Source organism: Neomonachus schauinslandi, chromosome 6 (genome assembly GCF_002201575.2).
Source record: "Neomonachus schauinslandi chromosome 6, ASM220157v2, whole genome shotgun sequence".
In the NCBI taxonomy this organism is placed as follows: domain Eukaryota; kingdom Metazoa; phylum Chordata; class Mammalia; order Carnivora; family Phocidae; genus Neomonachus; species Neomonachus schauinslandi.
Window position 1 is genome coordinate 81,796,955 of NC_058408.1, and position 20,830 is coordinate 81,817,784.

Consider the following 20,830-nt stretch of genomic DNA (forward strand, 5'->3'; position numbering starts at 1 on the left):
ATTATTGTCTTTAATATTACTGTTTATTTTGTATTGTAGACTGATAGATAGCCTTGGATCAGATGTATCAGAAAGTTCTTTCCAATTTTAGTGATAGTTTTAATACAAATTGAGACTCCATAGGAGGCAAGGACCATATATTTGTAAGTGATTTTATTCTTCAGAATTAATGTTTTTCTAGAGAAAGTGAGAAAAGAATAGTAGGTTAATAGACTTGGACCTTATTTTTTCATAGAAGGTTGAACTCTTATTTTCAGTGTAATCTTTCAAAACCATGGACCAAAGTACTTTTTTTTTTTTAATTTTATTTATTTATTTGAGAGCGAGAATGAGAGAGAGAGAGAGAGAGAGAGCATGAGAGGGGGAGGGTCAGAGGGAGAAGCAGACTCCCTGCCGAGGAGGGAGCCCGATGCGGGACTCGATCCCGGGACTCCAGGATCATGACCTGAGCTGAAGGCAGTCGCTTAACCAACTGAGCCACCCAGGCGCCCCGGACCAAAGTACTTTTAAGTTTCCTGAGATTTTGGTCTGAAGGCTTTGGCAGTGCCTCCTTTCAATCCAAATCGCGCTAGCTGGAGTATACAACATTAAATGTGTCCAGTTGGTCTTCTCAGTGTCATAGACCTATATTGTGACAATTTAGCCTAAAATTTTAAACTGAAATTGGTGTAATGTTTGTATGGATGTGATCTAAGTCCTCAGTATCCTAGGGCATTATGGATGCTCAATAAATGTTTATAGAATTGTAGTTAAATTTTATATTATTTCTACTTTGATAAGTTTCTGATGGGCTTTAATTAAGACTTTTGATTATTGGTAATAGAAACCATCTCAGCTTATCAAAATCAGAAAAGGGAATTTATTTTAAGGATACATAGTATCCAAGAGCAGAAAATCCAGTCAAATTTTAGGAGGAATTGAAGTGAGTTGGGAGTTGGAGAGCTAGCAGGAACTAGCTATTCCCTTAGGCACTCAGAGGACACACAGTCTCTTATGTGTCCCTTTTTCCTCTGTATGTCTGTTTTGTCCTTCTTTATTTCTTACTCTTTCTTTGTGGACCAGTTTTCTCTCTTTCTCCCTACACATGTCAGAAAATGGCTACAGGCTATATTATTTTGCTCTACCAACAAGTTGATTAGCATTTCAGCATTAAATTCCTAGGAGAGAGAACTTGGTCTGCCCAGTTTGGATCAGGTGTCTGGCTACCAGTCTAATCAATTTGTTGGCAAAACATATTGCCAGAACATATCTCTTTGTTAGGAGAAATTATCTAATAATGATGCTTGTCACATTACCAGCTTATTCTTTATGAAACTATATGGTCTTTTTTTAGTGTAAAAATTTGGTTATCTGAGGGACACCTGGGTGGCTCAGTCTGTTAAGCATCTGACTTTTGATTTCAGCTTAGGTCATGATCTCAGCTTCGTGGGATTGAGCCCCGAGTTGGGCTCCACGCTTAGCAGAGTCTGCTTCTCTCCCTCTCCCTCTATCCCTCCCCTCATGTGCGCGCTCTCCCTCTCTCTCTCAAATAAATAAATCTTTAAACAGTTTGGTTAACTGATAAGTTATAAACTGTTTTAGATTTATCAGCACATGATATTTTCTATGTAACAGATCACAACTTTATGTTTTACTTATATATAAATATATATTATATGCTTCTTATATTATTATTTTTATTATATGCTTATTTTTTTTTAAAGATTTTATTTATTTATTTGACAGAGAGAGACACAGTGAGAGAGGGAACACAAGCAGGGGGAGTGGGAGAGGGAGAAGCAGGCTCCCCGCTGAGCAGGGAGCCCAATGCGGGACTCGATCCCAGGACCCTGGGATCATGACCTGAGCTGAAGGCAGTCGCTTAACCAACTGAGCCACCCAGGCGCCCTATTTTATGCTTATTATATTATTATTTATCAATCCCACTTTACACATGTGAAGCTAGGCTCAGAGAAGTTAAATAATCTGCCTCAAAGGTCACATACCTAGTAAGTCATAGACCTAGAGTTTGAACCAGATACTCTGATTTCCAGAGCTCATGCTTTTGACCTCTCACTGTAAGATGATTCTCATTATAAGGTGTTTTGAAATATAAATATTTAGCTTAAGAGAACTCTCATTTAGCCAGGCTTAATTAATGTCTGACTTCTTTGGTTCATTAAATGTTTCCTGAATTCCTCCTATATGTAGGTGCAATTCTAGGACCAGGGCATCCAGAGGTGAGTAAGGGGCTATTTCTGCCTGAAGTTGCTCAATCTAGGAGAGAGAACAGACACAATTCATTAAAATACAGTGTGAAATGTTCACCTTTACAGAACATTTGTATCTGTTTGGGACAAGCAAAGCCAGTATATAGTGTAACAGCGAGTATTGTAGTATTGGTTACCAAAGGAGTTAATATATCAGTGATCTGAAATTAGAATGAATTCTAGGGCTTAGAGTGCTGATTACATATTATGTGGGTCAGTTTGTTTTGGTCATTAGACAAGTAATGGACAGGTTTTTGAGCAATCAAAGGTTAGTTTCCTTTTTTTTTAATTAGAAAGAGAGCGTGGGGGTGGGGAGAGAATCTTTAAACAGCTCCATGCCCAAGATGGAGCTCAACTTCACGACCCCGTGATCATGACCTGAGCCAAAATCACGAGTTGGACGCTTAACTGACTGAGCCACCCAGGTGCCCCAGATTAGTCCCCCCCCCTTTTTTTTAAGATTTTATTTATTTACTTGAGAGAGAGAGAGCACATGAGAGGGGGGAGGGTCAGAGGGAGAAGCAGACTCCCTGCTGAGCAGGGAGCCTGGTGCGGACTCGATCCAGGGACTCCAGGATGATGATATGAGCCGAAGGCAGTCACTTAACCAACTGAGCCACCCAGGCGCCTGATTAGTTCCCTTTTGATGGCTTCTTTCAAGGTTATATTCTTGAGGGCGCCTGGGTGGCTCAGATGGTTAAGCGTCTGCCTTCAGCTCAGGTCATGATCTCAGGGTCCTGGCATCGAGTCCCGCATCGGGCTCCCTGCTCCTTGGGAGCCTGCTTCTCCCTCTGTCTCTCTCTCTGTCTCTCATGAATAAATAAATAAAATCTTTAAAAAAAAAAATTAAAAAAAAAAAGGTTATATTCTTGAGGCTATAAAACAGGATAAAAGCTTGGTTGGTGGGCCAGACAACCATCAAGTGGGAACAAATTGTTATACCCCTATTAGTGGTATAAGGGTCAGATGCAGGTTGCCCAGGATCCAGGGCAGTCATCTAAAGGAAATATACATAAGTGGAGTACTATGGGACCGAGAGAGGTGAGTAGTCTTGCTCTTGGGCAATGGAGTAGGAGCAGGGTCTGAGCAGATTGTGGAATGGCACTGTACTGTTAGGTGTCTGAGGTGTTGGTCTCTGGTTTCCCACCTGTTTAAAAGAAAAGGACAAAATCAACATTAGGTTGAGCTATATAAATTGCCCATATTTGGCCTTTTTGATCTATAAAAATAGCACTTTCATATGGTTTAATCTGATATTTGCTGAGTGCTTGTCAGTCTCCTAAAGAGTCTAAATATACTACTTAATTTTAACTTAAAACTTTCGCAAGCACCCTACAAGATAAATCTCCAGTCGATAGAGAGGAAACCAAAGATTAAAATGGTGGAGGTGACATACTTCAAGATAGAGTTACTTAGTGAATAGCAATCTCTCTAGCTCAAAAGCCAGAGATTCTTCAGATTTGCTAGGGTCTTAATCAGTACATTAAGTTGTACAGCCACTCTGAAATCAGACAACAAATAGGAGATGGTTTTCATCAGGAGAGCTAGTGAATCAAGTACCAAACCCTATATCCATAGGATTTGCTTCCTCCTTGTTTTCTCTGCTTCTGGCCTCTACCATTTATCTCCTTGTCATTCTCTATTTCATCCATCCTCCTTCCACTCCCTCCCTGCTTCTGTCTCTCTCTCTCTGCAGTCATGAAGAAATAAGTACATAAAGGTTGGTGCAGCGCAGATAAGACTATGTAATGATTAGCAGTCACTTTACAGAATCATATTTCAGATATGGAAGAACATTCAGGCTCTACTAAGTGAAAAACAAAAGTTTACAATGAAGTGAGAGCAGTTGATCAAACTGTCATCTCTCTGGTTATTTTGCTAGGGGAAAATATCTGGAATAGTATAATGATAGTCATCTCTGAGAAGACAGACGCATCTGCTAATCTGATTTTTCTCCTTAGTTTTCTACTGTAATTTTTATTGGTAATAAAACAAAAATGTAATATTGTTGTTTTCAGGTCATCTAAAAAAAAACTTGATTAATGGGGACTTTCAAGGATTATTATTTTTGGTAATCAAGCAGACTCTTAGAAAATATTCTCTAGATGCATCCTTAGTGACTTATCTTGTGACATTTCAAAATGTTCTACTTACTGCCTTTCAGTTCATGCCAAAGTAGCTATTACTAACATGCCCAGATAGACATAAACTGTAACAATGCCAGTTTATGGTTTCTCTTTATAAATTCTGATTTTTTGAATTGGCTGCACCACCAGGCTCCTCTAAATTGCAGATCATTAAAGTTTAAATATTATAAATGAGCATGGTATGTTCTGAGAATGATGTTATTCTGAAGCAGTTTCATTTAGTTTGAATAAAGTTTTAACCTCACCAGCAAGATACCAAATAAGACTAACCTCTTCTGAGGGCAAAATAAATTGGCTACCTCTGTGTTATATGAGGAAAGTGCCTGTGCTTTTTTTGCTTATAGAATAATGTCTTAAATGTACAGTAGGCACTTAATAAATATCCTTCCTATATTTCTCTCTTACTTCTTTGCTGATGATGAATAGTCTAGTTTGAATGTCTATTTTGAGCTTTTAAAATTTCCAGGAATATGCCTCTCTGAATGTGCAGCTTTCTCTCTGGCTAGTAGATACGAGTAAATTTTGGTTAGTAGATGTGGGAGTAAAATTTACTTACAAGTAATTTGTGGTTCCATCGTCTAAAGTAACTTAAATTTTAGGAAAATATTGGGGAAAAAAGTGGCATCCAGAGAAGATTTTTGTGTTTGTTTGTTTGAGAGAGAGAAAGTTTTGTTTGTTTGAGAGAGAGCGAGAGCCTCAAGCAGATTCTGTGTTGAGTGTGGAGCCCAGTGTCGGGCTCCATCTCACAACCCTGAGATCAGGATCTGAGCCAAAACCAGGAGTCGAACGCTTAACTGACTGCGCCACCCAGGCACCCCTGATTATTTTTTAATATGCAAGAACTTAAAAAACATATGCAAGAACTTTTACAATCCAGTTAAAAGAAAAGTAACTCAAAAAGATGGATAAAGAACACAAATGAGCAACTCAGAAAAAGATATACAGATGCCCAATAAACATATATACTACCTAAAAAAATAGTTTACTTTCAAAGAATTTTGAATTTATAGTACAAATAATTAATATAATCTATATATGTATACATATGTATGTACCTTTATCTTTATCTTCATATTTCTTGAGAGCAAGCTGCAGACATGATGTCCTGTCACTCCTAAATATTCCACTGTGTAATTCCCAATAAAAAGGCCACTCTTGTACCTATCCTGCCTTCAGCCCTCTAAATCAGGAAGTCAGCATGGGTATAATATTGCCATCCTATCCACAGATCCCTTTTAAATTTTACCAACTCTCCTAAGAATGTCTCTTTTTCCTTTCTGGTCCATGCTTTATCCAGGAATTCATGTTGCATTTGACTGTCATACTTCTTCAGACTACTTCAATCTAAAACTCTTTCCTAGTTTTCCCTATATTTCATATTCTTTTGAGTTTTAAGGAATACAGGAATAAGGAATTCTGTAGGATAACTTCTTCAACCTGGTTCTAGTTTTTCTCATTGTCAAGTGCCACACAGAAAGTTGCTCTTTTGTTTTCAGTATATCCATCATTGCACCACTGACAGTTGAGTAATATTGCAGAATTATATTAATATGCTGTTCATCAGACCTCCACTCATCAGTTTAGCATCTGTACACAACACTATGAATCTGTCACCTTTAAGATGGCTGCCAAAAGATGATCCTCTATTTCCATCATTCCTGCTACATTTATGAACATTTTACTGTAAGGAAGAACTTTCCCTTTTCTGCATTTACTTATTTATTCATCATTCATTCACTTGTCAGTATGGACTCATGGATGCCAGTTTTAATGAGTGGGTTGTAATTTATTAAGTTTTTAAACTGAGGTACAATTTACTTACAGTGGAATATATACATCTTAAGTCAGTTTTGATATACATAGACATGCCTGTCAAGGATAACCAAAGCCTGTGTCTCTCTTTGAAATGTCTCCCATCATTTGTTGAACATTTCCTTACTTTCTGGCTCAAGAGGTTTCAGATTCTTCTTGTAGTTTTCCTGTCCAACTTTGAAGTCAGCCATTTCTCCAAAGATCTTTGGTTTCTTTTAATGTAGGACGGGATTTAGAAATCAAGAGATGGGCCATTGGTATGTTTTTGTTACTGGCCTATCGGTTGCTATTGAGCCTTCTAGGTGGACAGAGTTAGGAAAATATATGTACATGTATATGTGCACACACATACACACAAATATATGTGTGTGTATATATATATAATATACACACATATCTGTAACCATTTTTCTGTATGTGTGTATTATGCAACCATGAATTCATATTTCTTTTTTTTTTAAGATTTTATTTATTTGAGAGAGAGAGAGCATGTACAAGCGGGGGGAGGGGCGGAGGGAGAGGGAGGAGCAGACTCCCCACTGAGCAGGGAGCTTGATGTCGGACTCCATCCCAGGACCCTGGGATCATGACCTGAGATGAAGGCAGATGTTTAACCGACTGAACTACCCAGGTGCCGCCCAGAGACAGCGAATCTTAAGCAGGCTCCCCGTCAGCGCAGAGTCCGATGCAGGACTGGATGGATCTCACGACCCTGAGATCACAGCCTGAGCTGAAACCAAGAGTTGGACACTTAACCGACTGCACCACCCAGGCACCCCACCTTAGACTTCTTTATAGCCTTTTTCCTTCCCTCCTTTTACATTTCTCTGGCAGTGAGAAACATGGCCCTACTATCCTTGGTATATTTACTTATTTGATCAGTCAGTTTACTTATTTGGTGAGTGTAACAAATTTAATTATGCTGCTCATTTCCTGTTTCTGCTCAGCTTCCACCATGTCCTTAGCCACAGGGTCAGCCTGTGCTTGCATGTGACTCCCACAGCCGCCTCCTTGTTACCTTGTACACTCAGCGTCTGTCCTGTCCCTCTGTGCCTCCCCAAACCTTACCCCTCACTACCCCATGTCCTTAGTACCACATGAAAAGGAAGAGAGGAAATGGTCCCAGATAAGATTTTAAAGTTAGATTACACGGTTTTCTTTATTTCTTCAATGTACTTAGTTTTTTTTATGTTCTAAAAAATTGTGTATTTTTGTTTTTAAATGACATACCCTTTGGCATATAGGTGTATTTTTCATTCATCTGTTGGAATTATCTCTGCTATTGTTTTAATGCCTCTTTGAGATTGTCATATACAAAAGGTCGTTTTCCTAGATTTATTGTTACGCTATGTGTTTAAGTACATTTATTTACTGATGGTTGTAGCATCAAATCTCTGTTTCTCCTGGCTGCATCGGCACTGCCACAGCCAGTTTGAATGCTTACCTTTCTGAAGAAACTACCTCAATAAAATGGCATCAGGCATGTTTTACTTTTTAAAAAAAATAGATCTTGAATAACTGAATATTTCCTAGGCAGTGTCAACATTAGTCAGCCATTTGGAAAATTGATTCAACTATTGTCTTTTTGAAGCTTACTTCAAACATTTGGTGTACTGCAGCCCAAGGCACATTAGAAATTACTGTTGATCCCTTTGGGCACTTGTATGTTTCACTGGCATTTTGGCTTCTTAAATGGTTATTATCCACCAATAGCTAATTTAAAAATCGCTTATGCTTTTTAGTATTCCCATGGAATTCAATGGTTTTTAGGTGCCAGTTAGGGCATTTGGTAGATTGACTAGAAAAATAATTGTTTAAGCAATGCTGGATAACTGTGAGGTAGCCGTTGCCTTGACAACTAGAAAACGGTTCTGTTTGCTAAACAAAGGGATGGTAATTTAGTAGTTTAATTTCCTTTTTGGCATGGAGGTGCTGCATAATAACATTTTATTTTAGCCTCTGAGATGGTCTGTATTATTGACCAAAATCAGAGAATCACAGCAAAAAGAGAAGAGTTTTTTCTGGTTTAAAGACATGTTTATCTAACAGGGTCAGTGTTGGTGCAGGTAATTTAATTAACCAGCTGAATAATTCTTTGTATATCTCTGTTGCACCGAAGGCCAGGAGCCCTAGAATAGGTATATAGTCTTGGTTGTCTTTCTACTGTACTAAAGGGTTGTGATGTACTTCATAATGGAGCAACACCACAAACACTTTAACCTCTGTTGCTACTAGAATCAACAGGATTACTTTATTTCTGAATTGAATGAGGGGGATAATATTTAAACACCTCCTCCCAACCTCCTCCGTATTATACACAATTATACTGGCATCTCTTCTGTTTGTGTGGAATATCTTTTGTATAGGACTTAAAGAATTTTTTTAACTCACATTTTCCCCCCAAATTATTAAGTAATAATAACAGTCTTTATTTAGCACTGTATGCCTAGCCACGTTCCAAGCACTTTACACGTAGCATTTCACGTCTCATCCCTGTGAGATAGTCACTCTTTTATCCTGAGGTAGCGAGGTTCTAGCCCAAGGTCATCTAGCTGCTAAGTGGTAGATTTGAACCTAAGCATCTAATTCAAGAGCCTGTGCTCTTAATTTACTATATCGTACTGACTCTTATTAATATACTCATTCTAAGTACATTAAAGAATACAGGAAAGTATTAATAAGAAAAATAAAAATAACCCATAATCCCAACCACTACAAATTAGAATACTTTTTTCCCCCCCTTTAGATTATAATACTCTTTACTGTTCTCATGAAGTGGTGTAGTATCTGGGTTTCTTTCAAAATAATCATTGTATAGAATGGGTGGGTAGGAGTATAGATGAGACAAAATTGCATTGATAATTGTGGGATCCAGATTATGAGTATATGGGGGATTTATTATACAGCCCCATCTTCTTTTGTATATGTTTTGAAGTGTTTCTTAGTGTACGTTTTGTTTTTATTCATTTTTATTTTCTTAGAGCGCGTGTACATGGGGGCGGGGCGGGGAGCAGAGGAAGTGGGAGAATCTTTTTTTTTTTTTTTAAAGATTTTATTTAGGGGCGCCTGGGTGGCTCAGTTGGTTAAGCGACTGCCTTCGGCTCAGGTCATGATCCTGGAGTCCCTGGATCGAGTCCCGCATCGGGCTCCCTGCTCGGCAGGGAGTCTGCTTCTCCCTCTGACCCTCCTCCCTCTCATGCTCTCTGTATCTCATTCTCTCTGTCTCAAATAAATAAATAAAATCTTAAAAATAAATAAATAAATAAAAAATAAAGATTTTATTTATTTGAGAGAGTGAGAGAGCACAAGCAGAGGGAGAGAGAGAAGCAGGCTCCCCACTGAGAAGGGAGCCTGACGTGGGCCTCCATCCCAGCACTCTGGGATCATGACCTGAGCCAAAGGCAGACTGAGACACCCAGGCCCCCCCCCCGCCCCTTAGTATACATTTTAAAAAGCAAAGAATACATGCCACTTGTAACAAAGAAACCTTTTTTTTTAAAAGACTGGAAGACTGGGGCGCCTGGGTGGCTCAGTTGCAGTCCACCTTCTGATTTTGGCCCAGGTCATGATCTCAGAGTCTTGAGATTAAGCCCCGCATCAGACTCTGCACCGAGCATGGGGCCTACTTAAAACCCCCCCCCCCCCCCGCCACCCATGCGCGTGGGCTCTCTCAAAAATAAAAAAGAACAGGAAGACTTACTTTGAATGAAATATTTTTATACCCATACCCCTCCATTCCATTCCCTTTCCCATAGGTTAATCCGTTTTTAAAAGCAGTTATTCCAGGGGCGCCTGGGTGGCTCAGTTGGTTAAGCGACTGCCTTCGGCTCAGGTCACGATCCTGGAGTCCCTGGATCGAGTCCCGCATCGGGCTCCCTGCTTGGCAGGGAGCCTGCTTCTCTCTCTGACCCTCCCCCCTCTCATGTGCTCTCTCTCTCTCTCTCATTCTGTCTCAAATAAATAAATAAAATCTTTAAAAAAATAAAATAAAAATAAAAGCAGTTATTCCTATATTATGTATATTTTTACATATGTATAAAATAACATAAATATATCTGATTATTTTTGCATTTCTAGAAAAAGCTTAACCGACAGAACCACCAGGTGCCTCCTTTTTTTCTTTTTAAAATGCTAGAGGCAAAACCTCATTTTAAATGATTGCTCATTGGGGCGCCTGGATAGCTCAGTTGGTTAAGCAAAGGATTCTTGATTTCAGCTCAGGTCGTGATCGCAGGGTCATGGGATCGAATCCTGTGTCAGGCTCCGCTCTCACTTTGAAATCTGCTTGAGATACTCTCTCTCCCTCAGCCCATTTCCCCGTGTGTGCACCGTTCTCTCTCTCTCTCTCAAATAAATAAATAAAATCTTAAAACTAAAAGGGGTGCCAAATTTGAATTTACATCAGTTTAATGACTTGTTTGCCTACCTTGAGTGTTTCATAATAGTAATAGTAATTGTTAAGAGCTAAATACTTGAAGCATCATAATTGAGTGCTTTTTTTTTTTTTTAAAGATTTTATTTATTTATTTGACAGAGAGAGACACAGTGAGAGAGGGAACACAAGCAGGGGGAGTGGGAGAGGGAGAAGCAGGCTTCCCGCGGAGTAGGGAGCCCGATGCGGGGCTCGATCCCAGGACCCCGGGATCACGACCTGAGCTGAAGGCAGACGCTTAACGACTGAGCCACCCAGGCACCCCGAGTGCTTTTTAATACTGACCATGTTTTCCTGTTGTGGAAACTGAAGCTTAGAGAGGTTTAGTAGCCTACAAAAACTCAGCTAGTTAGTGTAAGGAATAGAGCTGGGGTAAGGACCTTGTCTTTTCTGCCTGTGCTATTAGTCTGCTTTATTACCTTATATTATACTAATGATAGAATGATAATTTATGCTCTGATAAAATTATGTATACAAATCTGACCTTGTAGGTAGGTTATGGATTTCATTTGTTTTTCTGTAGAAATTCTCATTCATATTTTGGTTAGCATAGTTTCACTTCTAGATGATTATGTGTCTCAGTGTCCCATTTTGGCCATCTCTGTAACCCTGCTTTGAGAAACACTTAATAGAGGTATACAGAATTCAAATTCTTTTTTTTTTTTAAAGATTTTATTTATTTATTTGAGAGAGAGAATGAGATAGAGAGAGCACGAGAGGGGGGAGGGTCAGAGAGAGAGGCAGACTCCCCGATGAGCAGGGAGCCCGACGCGGGACTCGATCCCGGGACTCCAGGATCATGACCTGAGCCGAAGGCAGTCGCTTAACCAACTGAGCCACCCAGGCGCCCCAGAACTCAAATTCTTATGTTCATCTAATGATGAGAATTCGGGAACAGAAAAGTAACTTATCTAAGATGATGCAAAACAAAACAGTAGAGGCAGAAGTAAGATCAGACCATAGATCTTTGCTTTTCATGTGTTGCCTTTAACAGATTAACACTGTTCTAACAATGCATTTCAGTTTAACAGGTGTTTATTAGACTTTGGTTTCCCTTCTCAAGTATTTTTGTAGTAGACATTTTCTTTATGTGTTTTGCTAATTCCTTTTCATGTGTTCTATCTTGAAGGAAGGGAAATATTACCCTTCATAATAATAATTTGCCTCCACAATATTTAAGGTAATTATTACTCTTTTCTGTTAGCATGGATTTTTATGTTGGTAAGCATGGATTTTTATGTTGGTAAGGATGGGAGATAGGCTTGGTTTTGGGGAAAAATCTCATTCAAATTTAAGTTGAATGAATCTGCTCAATAAACATATTGATAGCTTGCTATCATTGGAATGTTGCCAGGGTTTGGTATGACTATTAATGAAAAGAATATGTATATGGGTTTCTGTATATAAGTAGTCTAAATATATTACTATTCTATTCCCTTTTTTGTTCACAATTCTCTATAATAAAAATATCTTAAAAACTTCTCACTTCTTAAACATTTGTTTCTGAGTAGGCATAAATGTGCAACTTTTAGTTTTCTTGTTTTTTCCTACATTTCACAGTTTCTCGTTCCTCATCAGTATTCATTTATTTTGACTATACTATTTGTCTATGAAAATAAAATTTACTGGCTAATAAGGCAGGATGTGTTAATGGGAGAGGTTTGCAAGTTGTGGAGATTAATGTCTGTGGTCATGAAGGTAGCCCCACCATTTGCTTTTGTAGCAGTAACACACAATACCAATTGAACCACAAAGTGAATTGATGTCTTCCTGAAATTTTCTTAAAATTTCTGGGTGAAATGCTATGTGTCCATTTCATATACTTGCTATAATAAAGCCACTAGCTTGTCTGGAATTTAACCAAGAATTTGACCAAAGAAAATGGTAATTTAAGAGGGTTAAGGCAAATAGGTAAAGTAGAAAAATACATTTATTAACTTTAGGTGCAGGAGCAGTACAAAGTTACCAAAGTTGTAGTCAATGATAACAAATTTAAGTAGTAGTAATTCAGAAATTATTGTCTTTCTGTGAGGGTATACTTCTGTTATGGCACAAATGAATTGAAATATGGGCATTTTCCTAGGTAGATTTTTTTTTTAACTTTTTTTTTTTAAAAGTAACTACGTGCAACATGGGACTTGAACTCACAGCCCCAGGATCAAGAGCGCATGCTTTACTGGCTGAGCCAGCCAGCCCCCCGCCATGTAGATTTTAAAAACCATATACTTGATATATTTTGTGTTCTTTTTTTTTTTTTTTTTTAAGATTTTATTTATTTATTTGACAGAGACAGAGATAGCGAGAGCAGGAACACAAGCAGCCGGGAGTGGGAGAGGGAGAGCAGGCTTCCCGCCGAGGAGGGAGCCCGATGTGGGACTCGATCCCAGGACGCTGGGATCATGACCTGAGCCAAAGGCAGACGCTTAACGACTGAGCCACCCAGGCGCCCTATTTTGTGTTCTTTTTAAAAATACTTTTCATGAAATAAATAGAATGTGAAACAAATGGCTATTAAGGAGTTCACCGTGGTATTTTTAGTTGTAGTACCTTTGTTTTGGTTTATGTGCTACCTCCCACCTTTAAAAAAAAGTTACAATTATTTGATTATAATACTTTTGGTATAGCATTAGAAAATATATCTTTTTTTTTTTTTTGATAGATCACTCCCAGTGTGTATTATCCACAACTATTGGGATGAATTTATTTTAAGATCCAAATGAAATTTATATTTTCATCATTCACTGCTATATTAACAGCATTTTTCCACCTTATGTTCTATAGAATTTCTGCAAGATGTTAATAGATGTTAATAGAAAAAAGGTTTATTTGGATGATGAGGCAGAGTAGGGGTTTGTTCCCAAACTTTCTCCTCTTCTTTTTGGTGGAACATCTCAGGATATTAGTATTTCTTGTAAAATACTTTGTGCAAAGTTACCTACATAATCTTTCCTTGATTATGCAATGATTAATATAAGCAGAACTCCTTAAAATTATAGATCTTATACAGAAGTGTACCTGATTTTGGAGTCAGAGCAGCTAGATTAGGACTGTTAAAAACTAAATCTCACACACACACACAATAAAAAAAATCACAAGTGAGGAAACTTCACATATTTAACATATAAGGGTAAATAAACAGTGAACTCATGCCAGAGCATTTAAGATTTCCCAGATTGGATTTCTTCTTATAGTTTTCTCCAGTTGTTTGAAATACATGTAATTCTTCCCACCCCTTCTGTGCTATTATTCTACCTTAGAATTGTCTAGGTAGGGATATGACAAAGCTATTCTGAATTTGGGTGGCTTCTAAGATGTAGCCAAAATTTTTGAGGCTTTCAAGGATCTGCCTTCTCTTTAGGTGGTCATATAGTAAATAAATATTTGAATGAATGGGTAGATGGAAGGGTGGATAGAGTGCTAAATTTGTGATTAAGCTGATTCATATCATGGGCTGTATGTATTTTATATAGAGAAAAAAGATGCATTTTTATTTTATATGATGTACATTTAAATAGATTTTTTGATACATAGATTTTACTTGTTTTTAAGTTAGAGTATTTTGTGGATGGTTTTTGTTAACGAATACATCAATTATTACAACTTTTTTTTTAGCTATAGTGGGATTAAATCTGCCAGCCTGAAGTCTAATTGTGCTAAAGAATTAAAGACTTTTAAATTTAATTATATTCGTTTGCATTTTTAGGCCCTTGATGAGCCTCCCTATTTGACAGTGGGCACTGATGTGAGTGCTAAATACAGAGGAGCCTTTTGTGAAGCTAAGATCAAGACAGCAAAAAGACTTGTCAAAGTCAAGGTAAGTATATGTAGATCTTATAAATTATATGTTCAGTATTTGATATTTAAACTTGTTCTTGGTGGGTGTATTTAAGACTTTTTTTTTTCCTACAAGATGAGTTTAGTTTCTATATAAGGGTTGTCAAATACCTGAAAACAAAACACTATTTGGGATTTTAAAGTATTCTAATTAGAGTGAAGTTAGGTTCTTACAAATTGATATTTTGAATGCCCTTTCAATATTGACAGACTTGGTACTGTTTGTGTTTTTAGCCTTTTCTAAAAGGCTGGAAAGGACCTTAGAAGTCATGTAGTTTAATTCTTAATTTTAGACCCCCCACCATTTTAGCCATTAAGTTGAGATGTGATTTATAATTTGATGGTGTTTTAGATAACAGTAAAATAAGGTAGATCTAGTTGTTGATTTCCTTATCCTCTATCTTTCTTTTAAAAAACCTTTCTTAAATACTTGTGTTTTGTCTCAGTGCAGAAAAAGAAATGTAATTGTTTATATTTTAGTAAATTTATCAGTGTTGAAAAATATAGGACAAGTGAAATATTTGAAGGTAGATATTTATTCATTTGTCAGTTATTTACTGAGTGATAAACTGTGCAGGGTACTCTGTTAGGTGGAAGGAGGTTGGGGATATGAGGATGGCCTGATCTTTGTCCTCAGGGGATTTATGGTGCAGATTAGCGGATACCCTGTAAAACATTGGTTTGAATATCACCAAGTCAAAAGGCCACAGAGGTGTATGTCCAGTAGAGAGTTTCAGGTTTTCTTCTGGAGCTTTTTCCATGCCTATATCCTAGGTCCTTTCCTTATGCATGGATGTGTTGAAAAAAGGTTCCTGCGATTCTGATTTACACTCCTAGTTAAGATCCACTGTGATAAGACCTTTAAATTAACTGTAAATCTGTAGGAGTCTAGTCTTGGCCACACCATGCCTTTAGTTTTCACATGTGTGGTATCTGTGAGCTCTTCCATGATTTGATTTTTGTGGGTACTCTTACAGTGTTCTGATAGCGGCATTCCCTGTTCTGATTTCACACACTGGTGTTCCCTGAGCACTCATTTTTTTGCCACTACCATCTTGGAAATGAAGAGAAAACTTTTTATTAGTTTCCTCACTCTTCCAGACAGGGCTCCTACTAACACATGTAATATCTTACTGTGAATTAGACAAAAGCCCTCCCTCCTGGTAGATAGCTTCTTCAGGGGAGCTTGGCCTACAGATAAGACTTCTGTGTTAGTTAGAAAAAGGTGCTCCCTTAGGACAGGAGCAGTTTTACTCCAGGACCCATGCTTTGGTTTGCAGAGCACAGGCTGAATTTTAGCCCTGACTTGCAGTCTCAGCTGGGTGTTGCTGTGTAATGAATGAACCAGCTAAATGGCATGTATCACTCCTGCCATTTCTTGCTATTAATCAAAGGAAGAGTACTGTTAGTCTTTACTGCTTCTGTTGATAGCACAGAGTACAAGTACCTTGTGCCTTGTAAATAACGGATAGCTAAAACTTGTTAATTTTTTTGGCTGCTCTAAAAATCTGTTTATAATTCAGTTATTTTCTCAACAGATATAGTGGTATATTTCTGGTTTGTTTATGATTCAGACAAAGTTAATACATTTCCAACAATTTGTTGATATACTTCTTCCTCATCAATTTTCATTTATTAAACATTTACTGTGTGCTAAGTACTATATTAGGTATTGAAACTCTAGTGTTAAAATCTGATCTCTGTCATAAAGTGGCTTACAGTCTGAGTGAGTGACAGAGACAATTAAACACATAATTTAAATAAAGCATGGTAATGCTTTTGTGTGAGACAGAAATGCCTGGGATGCTGTGAGTATAGGACATCTCTTTTCATAACTTGTTTGTGAGCATATTACGTAGATTGATTACCATAGACATCTGATAAGACCATGTTGATGGTTCGATCCCTGTAAGAACTCTTGCTTTGTATAAGGAAAACAACTTTTTCTACATTGAATACTGGAAGCTGTCTTATTTTTCACCAACTAATGTGAAATATTTAAACCTGAACCCTTATTTTAACTTAATCTCCTCATATCTGGTTTCCCATTCTCTGATTTCTGTACTGATACAGAGTACAGTAAACTTCTGGAGCTTGACTGCCCGAGTTTGAATCTCAGCTCTACTGTGTACCAGTTCTGTGATCTTGGACTGGTTACTTATACTTTCTGCTCCTCAGTTTTCTTATCAACAAAGTGGGAACAATCATACCTACCTATTAATAAGGTTGTAAAGATTATATGTTTAGTGCTTGAGCCTGATGCTTAGCTCTCAATAAATGTTTGTTGCTACTGCTTATTATTAAACTAGGCCTTCACAGAATGATAGAGGATCTAATAGCCTAAGGTCTCCACCTGTTTCCCCCCCCCCCTCACTTTTTAGGAAAAGAAATTATACTACTAAAGTAATAGCTAATAGTATTGAATAAAGTCTAATCCATGAAACACCAACTGATTTAGTCTGGGAATTTGTCTGTTTAAGTAATAAATTTTTCAGTTAATCTGCTTAGGGATTGAGATTTTATATATACTAGACAGCTGTGTTAGATTACTTGTAAGGAGAACGAATTCATGCGTTGGTGAGCTTGTGTCACTTGATTTTTTGTGTGTGTGGGCTTGTTGCTAATTAAATTTGTGATCTCTAGGTAACATTTAGGCATGATTCTTCAACAGTGGAAGTTCAGGATGACCACATAAAGGGCCCACTAAAGGTAATTCATTTATTTATTCATTATTAATTCTGATGCTTCAATGGGAGACATTAAAAATTATACTTGGTCATTTCTTTTTAATCGTTGGCTGTTACTGAGTTGATAAACATAATTCTCTCTAACTAGACCAGTAGAAAACAATAGAATGTTCGGTGAAACTTGATGTGATAGGAAAACCTGTGGTCAGAAATGAAGTAAACATCAAGGAAGCATTGACTGCTTTTTATTTACTCACATGTTTACTTTTCACCATGTTGTACTTCCAGAATTAATAGGTGATGAATTAGGGATTAAGTGATAGAGGTTCTGTAATAATGTGAAAAGTGAGGGAAAAACCCCAACACGCTAAGAACCTCAGAGCTTTTATTTATTTATTCATTCATTCATTTATTTATTTTTAAAAGATTTTATTTATTTATTTGACAGAGAGACACAGCAAGAGAGGGAACACAAGCAGGGGGAGTGGGAGAGGGAGAAGCAGGCTTCCTGTGGAGCAGGGAGCCTGATGTGGGGCTAGATCACAGGACCCCAGGATCATGACCTGAGCCGAAGGCAGGCGCCTAATGACTGAGCCACCCAGGTGCCCCTTATTCATTTATTTTAAGATTTTATTTATTTGAGAGAGAGAGAGAGTGTGTGTGTGTTCACACGAGTGCAGGGAGGGGCAGAGGGAGAGAGAGAAGCAGATTCCCTGCTGAGTAGGGAACCCGACATGGGGCTTGATCCCAGGACCTTGAGATCATGACCTGAGCCGAAGGCAGACACTTAACCGACTGAGCCACAAAGAGCTTTTAGAGTGCTAATTTGTTGAAGCAACTACAGGCAAATGAAATTTTTTAAGGGTTATCAGGCAATTAAAGTGATAAGCATGTTACATACAGATAGTTTTATTTATTTGCTTTCATTTCTCCTCACTGGTGGGTGAAATGAGTTCTGCTCTACTTTCTACTAGTGAGCAAGCTAAAGGGAATGTGTGGGTAGCCACGGTGTGCTCTTTGGCCCTTTTGAATGTCTGAAAATTGGACAGTGGCCTGCCTGGGTGAGTTTTAAGAAATGCTAACAAAATTAAAGAAACATTTATAGATACAAGAAAAATCCTTTACTGACACAGCTGTACTTTTGGGGGAATTAGATATGTGTATCTGCCAGTTGTTTGTGGTTGACTTAAAGCCTTTTTTTTTTTTTTTAAGACTTTTAATTGGATCCCCAGAGCATTAGTAGGCACTATAGAGAGCTAAAGCTTGTGATTTAAAAAAAAAATCTTGCCTTATAAAAATATTTTCCACCATTTCTGTTTTGTAGGTGCCATTTTTAATGTTACATGCACATGTTCATCATTTTCAGGGACAAAAAAGACAAAACATGTATACTTACGATGCTTGTCACCATTTGTTTAGCACTTAGTATGTGCTAGTGCTGTGCTAATAAGTCTTTTGCACATACTATCTTATATAATCCTAACAGCTCTTTACATAAGACACTAAATGGACATAAAATAATCTGGCCATGACAGCCAGTAATGACAGAGCTAGAATTCTGATAGGGTCACCCCCTTGTCACTGAAGCATGCGCCCTCTGAATTTTCAGAACACATACACTTCTGTGCCTTATTTGTGTTTTTGCCTCAGAAGCACACCAGCATAACTCTCACTGACAGGTGCCCTGTTCGCATTAGCTTGGGCCAGCTCCTACCAGCTACAAAATATGCTCAGTGTTGTGAAGAGATAGAAAAGGCAACCACTTTGTATCCTCAGGCCCTCTTTTTCTCCTTCTGCTCCCACCTCTTCATGGCACAGTTGGTTTATTTTACTTGTTTGGCTTTTCTTACTGTATTGAATTGTTCTTTGTGATTAGGGCTAAGGACCAATTTTGATTTTGACATAGGCAGGTATATTAAATTTTGGTCTCAAGATTGTTAAAGTATTTTTTTTTGGTCTATTGTTTTTTTTTTTTTGCGTGTGTATAGAGTTTAAATTGTTCCCTAATATACTTCATAGCTTTCTATTACCTGATAGAAACTGTCAGCATTTGGATAAATGTTTCTCTTAGAGGAAATAAACCTACCAAAAGTGATGGTCATTTGATCTCAATTTATTTTCTAATGAGTTCACATGAAATGTAATACCTAGACCACTTATTAAATCATGTATTTATTGACTGTAGTCATTTAATAAGAGCTCTATTAATTCTCCAGTTTCCTTCCCCATTTTGGGCATTGTGTGGGGCTAACAGTCTCTCTCTGAACAAGTTTATTTTTTGTTATCATCATAAAGACCATATACTTATATTTTATTTTTATTGGGGTATGATTGACATATAATATCTTATTAGTTTTGGGTGTACAACATACTGATTCAATGTTTCATCAATACAGTAAGTCTGGTTATATCCATTACTATACATAGTTTAATTTTTTTTTTTTTTTTTGCTTATGATGGAGACTTTTAAGATTTACTCTCCTGGCAACTTTCAAATATGCAATATGGTACTATTGACTAGGGTAACCATGCTGTCTGTACCTTATATCCCTAGGACTTAATTTATTTTATAACCGGAAGTTTGTACCTTTTAACCACTTTTACCCATTTTGCCTACTCCCCACTCCCTTCCCACCCACTGGCAATGACCAGTTTGTTCTTTGTGTCTGTGAGCTTCTGGTCGTTTGTTTGTTTTATTTTTTAGATTCCACATATAAGTGATATCATATGATACTTGTCTTTCTTTATCTGACTTATTGCACTTAGCATAATGTCCTCAGAGTCCATCCATGTTGTTGCAAATGGCAAGATTTCCTTCCTTTTTAAAAGGCTGAATAATATTCCATTATCTGTATATTTTTTCCTGTATCCATGCATCCACCAGTGGATACTTAGGTTGTTTCCATATCTTGGCTGTTGTAAATAATGCTGCAGTGAACATGGGGGTGCTGATACCTTTTTGAATTAATGTTTTCATTTTCTTTGGATAGGTACCCAGTAGTGGAATTGCTGGGTCATAGTTCTATTTTTAATTTAAATACCTCCATACTGTTTACTGTAGTGGCTGTACACCAATTTATTTTATATTCCCACCAACAGTGCACAAAGGTTCCCTTTTTTCCATATCTTTGCTAACACTTGCTTTTTGTTGTCTTTTTGATAATAGCCATTCTGATAGGTGTGAGGTGATACCTCATTGTGGTTTTGATTTCATTTCCCTGATGATGAGTGATGTTGAGCATCTTTATATGTACCTGGTGGCCACATGTGTGTCTTTGGAAAAATGTCTGTTCAGATCTTCTACCCATTTTCTAATGGGATTGTTTGGTTTTCTGCTGTTGAGTTATATGAGTTCTCTATATATTGGATAATTAACCCCTTATCAGGTAAAATATTTGAAAATATTTTCTCCCACTCAGTAGGTTCCCTTTTCATTTTGTTGATGATATCCTCCACTGTGCAGAAACTTCTTAGTTTGAGGTAGTTACAAAGACCATATAAATGTAATTATCGGCATTTTCTTCATTAGATGGAAAATATTTTAAACGATTGTCATTAGTGGAACATTATAACTCTTAAGGAAATGTCAAAGCTCTTTCTTGTTTCTGCCTTTCCCCGGCCTCTTGGAAGGATGAGTGCTAATATAAGGCAAGGATAGTCAACTTCAGA

General features: G+C 37.5%; 1 protein-coding gene across 1 annotated transcript in view; it reads left to right on the top strand.

Moving 5' to 3' along the window:
- Window positions 1-20,830, top strand: part of ARID4B (AT-rich interaction domain 4B) — a 145,284-nt gene that overhangs the window by 46,498 nt on the left and 77,956 nt on the right. The window contains exons 3-4 of the mRNA XM_044916014.1: window positions 14,344-14,454; window positions 17,118-17,183. Of these exons, the coding sequence (XP_044771949.1) occupies window positions 14,344-14,454; window positions 17,118-17,183 (177 nt within the window). The remainder of the gene's footprint in view (window positions 1-14,343; window positions 14,455-17,117; window positions 17,184-20,830) is intronic.